At 40.9% G+C, this 4,403-nt stretch overlaps 1 protein-coding gene across 1 annotated transcript; it reads left to right on the forward strand.

Annotated features, from left to right (window-relative positions):
• The first annotated feature begins 875 nt into the window (after window positions 1-875).
• On the forward strand, window positions 876-1,250 carry LOC138910206 (uncharacterized). Its single transcript, XM_070201432.1, has one exon. The coding sequence runs from the start codon at window positions 876-878 to the stop codon at window positions 1,248-1,250; it is 375 nt and encodes a 124-aa protein (XP_070057533.1).
• Window positions 1,251-4,403: the final 3,153 nt, after the last annotated feature.

Below are 4,403 nucleotides of genomic sequence, written 5' to 3' on the forward strand. Positions count from 1 at the left end.
GCGTGTACTGGCCTTGCTCAGGCGGTCTCTATTTCGACGGCTGCAACCATATCTCAGGCTGGGGGAGGCACTCAGACTCCCGTCGTTCGCACACCCGAGTAGGTTATTCAGGGACTTCAGACACCGGAGGCACCACCAGCCCAGCCGGTTGTAGCTGCACAGGATTATGTAGTTCCTATTATGCCTGAGGATGATCATCGTAGGTTGGAGAGGTTTGGGAGACTCCAGCCACCCATGTGGTATAGAGAGAGAGGATGCTCAGGACTTCTTAGACAGGTGTCGGAGTATACTTCGTACTACTGGTATTTTGGAGACTTCTGGGGTCTCATTCACTACCTTTCAGTTTTTTGGGGCTACACTCAGATGGTGATAGCACTCCAGTTTCTATTATCTCAGATCGGGGGGCACAGTTCACGGAGAAATTTTGGAAGACGTTTCAGCAAGGTTTGGGTACTTAGGTGAATCTTAGTACAACTTTTCACCGGCAGACTGATGGGCAGGCAGAGCGGGCTATTCAGATGCTTGAGGATATATTGTGCACTTGTATTCTAGACCTTAAGGGAAGTTGGGATGATCATTTGCCACTCATAGAATTTACCTACAACGACAGTTATCATGCTAGTATCCAAATGGCACTGTTCGAGGCTTTATATGGTAGGAGATGTAGATCTCCCATTGGGTGGATTGATATTGGGGAAGCATAATTGATAGGGCCGGACCTTGTGCATCAGGCTATGAAGAAGGTTAAGATCATTATAGAACGGTTGAAAATCGCTTAGAGTCGTCATAGGTCATACTTGGATGTGCGTCGTAGGGACTTGGAATTTAAAGAGGATGATTGGGTATTCTTGAATGTTTTCCCCATGAAGGGCGTAATGCTATTTGGTAAGAAAGACAAATTTAGTCCGAGGTATATCGGACCATATAGAATCATTCAGAGGATTGGCCAGGTGGTGTATATGCTTGAAATACCCCCAGAGACGTCTTTAGTGCACCCGGTGTTCCACGTATCCATGTTGAAGAAGGTGGTTGGAGACCCGTCGCTCATTGTTCCGGTTGATACAATTGAGGTTAATGAATATATGACTTATGAAGAAATTCCAGTTGACATTCTTCATAGGCAAGTTAGAAAGTTGAGTAATAAAGAGATTGCCTCCGTGAAAATGTTATGGAGAAACCAACAAGTCGAAGAGACTACCTGGGAGGCTGAGGAAGAGATGAAGAAAAAGTATCCTAATTTATTTGAATAGCTATGTAATTGTGTCCATGATGTTGAAAGCTAACTTTCTATAAATTATGTTTTCCCTGTACGACTTATGTTGAGGTTGCTCATCCTTGGTAATGTAATATTTAATGGCATTGTAGTCGGTGTTGTTTCCCTGATGTTTTACATCATCGTGTTGTGGTTATGTTGTTAGGACTGGTTTTAGAATTCTCTGGTAGGTAGATAGGCCCCAATTACAAGGGAAACTCTGGCAAAATGTTTGAAAATTTAGGGAGTTAGTCAAAAATTAGGAGTGTTGGTGTGTTATAGCAACTGAGTTACATTGGTTCCTGTGGTGAATTTTGATCCCCATTTGAGGAAGAGTGATCCTAAGTGGGGGAGGATGTAAGGCCCCATAAACATTTACCGAAAAATCGGGGTTTCGTGGTGCTGAAGTAGACTTATATGTTGACTAGTGTAGGGAATTTATGCGGTCCACTCTACGGTCACAGAACTGGTCTGCGGACCGCATATCTGCCGCAGACTGAGGTAGAAATCTGGGCAAATTTCCGGACCATTATGCGGTGCGCATAACCCATCGTAGATCCAATGTGAAATTTTTTGGAGAAAGGTTCTGCCATGTATTAAGCGACCGCAAAATAGGTCTGTGGACCGCAGACTGGTCGCAGAATGGGGCAGAATTGCCCAATTTTAGAGGGCCATTGTGCGGTCCATTTTGCGGACCGCAGATCTGCGTCAGGGTTTCAATTTTTCTAATTTTTTACCCGACCCTATTTCTATATATTGAGGTAGAGGGACTCTTTTGAAGAAAAACTCTGATATTTTAGAGAGAAGTGAGAGTGTTCTAGAGAGAGGGGGAACCCTAGGCTAATTGTTCATCAATCATTGCTCAAGACTTAGAGAATTCACAAGGAAAACTCACAAGATCTTCATCCAAGAGGTAAGGTTCAAACCCTAGTCTTCAATTTTGAGTTTGGATATAAGATGGGTAATTTGGGAGTATGGTTTTTGGGTGTGGGAGTTGCAATTTATGCATGCATGTAGCTATGAGGATGATGGGGAGAAAATTTAACTAATATGAGTAAACTCTTGGTGTTGAAATAGTTGTGGAGTGAAGGAAATCTTAAGGAAGAACTTTGTAATCAAATTCGCATACCTAATGTTTGATAAAATGCTCCAATGAGCTGATACCATGAATATCTTCCTAATTTGTGTTTAATTTTGCTATGCCTCTAAATAAATCGAAGTTGCTAGGATTTTCGGAACTGTGTAGTATGATTGCCAATCGCCATCTCATAAGTTCCATGCATGTAAGTCTAAGGGTGTAGGATTACCTTTTGGAAGAAATCTTGCAAAACCTTCCTTTGAGTTCTTGAAGAATATCTTGAATATCTTATGATTTTTTGGTGGATTGAGTTAGTTCTAGTACAGAATCAATGGAATAAAACACCATACTAGTGGGGATTACTCACTTTGAAGGTAGGAGGAGTTGGGGATTAAATGGGAGGAGTGAGCTACCGAAATGTCCCTTTTTATATAAAACAAATGATGTTTATGCGTAGCTATGCCCTCCTGCATAGCTATGCATGCCTACTACATAGCTATGCAAGGCTCAAATCCCTAAAGCCCTCATTTGTTCCACGTTTTGTTTTTACCTACGCATGTTGCGTAGCTCTCCTGGTAGCTATGCAACTGTGTCGCTACAAAGCTACCTTCCGGTAAAAGGACCATAACTTTTTGTAGGGATCTCCATAAAACCAACAATTTGAAGCATTGAATACTAGACCCGTAGAGCTCTCATTTCAATGTACCTCCTACATTTACTGTCATAATTATCTAAGTTGTTGTAGTATAAAATCTCTTGTGGAAGGCAAAAATGAAATTAAGTGACTCATGAGCGTGATTTATGGCTTCAGACTTATAGGAATTTTGGGGGCCTTACGAACAGAAGAAAAGACAAATCTACAAAAGCAATAGACATTGGGTTGCCTCTCAATCAGCGCCTAATTTAATATCATGACACAATGTAAAGGCTTCGCCTACTCGTCGGTGAGTATTACATTGGTCCTCTAATGATCAATCATGCCTCCCCAATAATGTTTGACCCTTTGTCCATTCACCAAAAATATTTTTTTGTCATTCAAAGTGCGCAACCCTATTATACCATACAGAGTGACCTTCACCACCTCAAACGGACCTGACCACCTCGATTTCAACTTCCCAAGGAACAATTTGATCTTGGAGCCAATAATACCTTTGGGCTTGGTTCTAAGTGATAGGAATGGATACGCTTATTATGACATCTTTTGGTTTTCTCCTTAGCTTGGCATTCTTACATGCATGTAGCCTCTACTCATATAACTCTTTCAATTGTAAGCCTTGTGCTCCAGTTCAACAAGCAAGTAAAAAGCCTTGCCATACACAAGCTTGTATCGAGAAGTCCCAATTGGTGTTTTGTATGCATTTCTATAAGCCCATAAAGCATCATCTAGCTTCACAACCCATTCCTTCCTATTTACACTCATAGTTTACTTTAAGATTTGATTTATTTCTCTTTTTGAAATTCCAGCTTGTCCACTTGTTTGCGGATAATATACAGTATCAACCTTGTGACGGATCCCATACTATTATAGAAGGTCATTGAGCAGCTGATTGCAAAAATGTGTTCCTTCATCACTAATTAAATCTCACGGAGTCCCAAACCTCGAAAATATATTAATCTTCATGAAATTAGATACCACCTTTGCATCATTAGTAGGCAAAGAAACAACCTCCATACACGTTGACACATTGTTCATTGTTAGCAAGATCTTGTTATTTCCTCGAGATAATGGAAATGGACCCATGAAGTCTACACCCTAAACTTCAAAAATCTCAACTTTCAAGAAACTAATGGCATCTCATGCCTTCTTGTGATTGTTCCCGTTCTCTGGCATTGGCCACACTTCTTCACAAATGTATGATCATACTTGAACATAGTTGGCCAATCGATACCTGAGTGCAACACCTTCGTAGTCATCCTATCACCAGCGCGATGACCTGTATAAGGTGAAGCATGACAATCATATAATATCTATTCCACTTCTTCTTCTTTATGAATACACTTTTTTATCTGTTGATCGACACACTATCTATATAGAAATGGCGCATCCCAGTAATAGAAGTTCCCATCATGAAT

The sequence above is a fragment of the Nicotiana tomentosiformis genome, chromosome 1 (genome assembly GCF_000390325.3).
Source record: "Nicotiana tomentosiformis chromosome 1, ASM39032v3, whole genome shotgun sequence".
Classification (NCBI taxonomy): Eukaryota; Viridiplantae; Streptophyta; class Magnoliopsida; order Solanales; family Solanaceae; genus Nicotiana; species Nicotiana tomentosiformis.

Bases quoted from the DNA above. Each gene is read 5' to 3' on its own strand.
- LOC138910206 (XM_070201432.1), top strand. From the start codon at position 876: ATGCTATTTGGTAAGAAAGACAAATTTAGTCCGAGGTATATCGGACCA.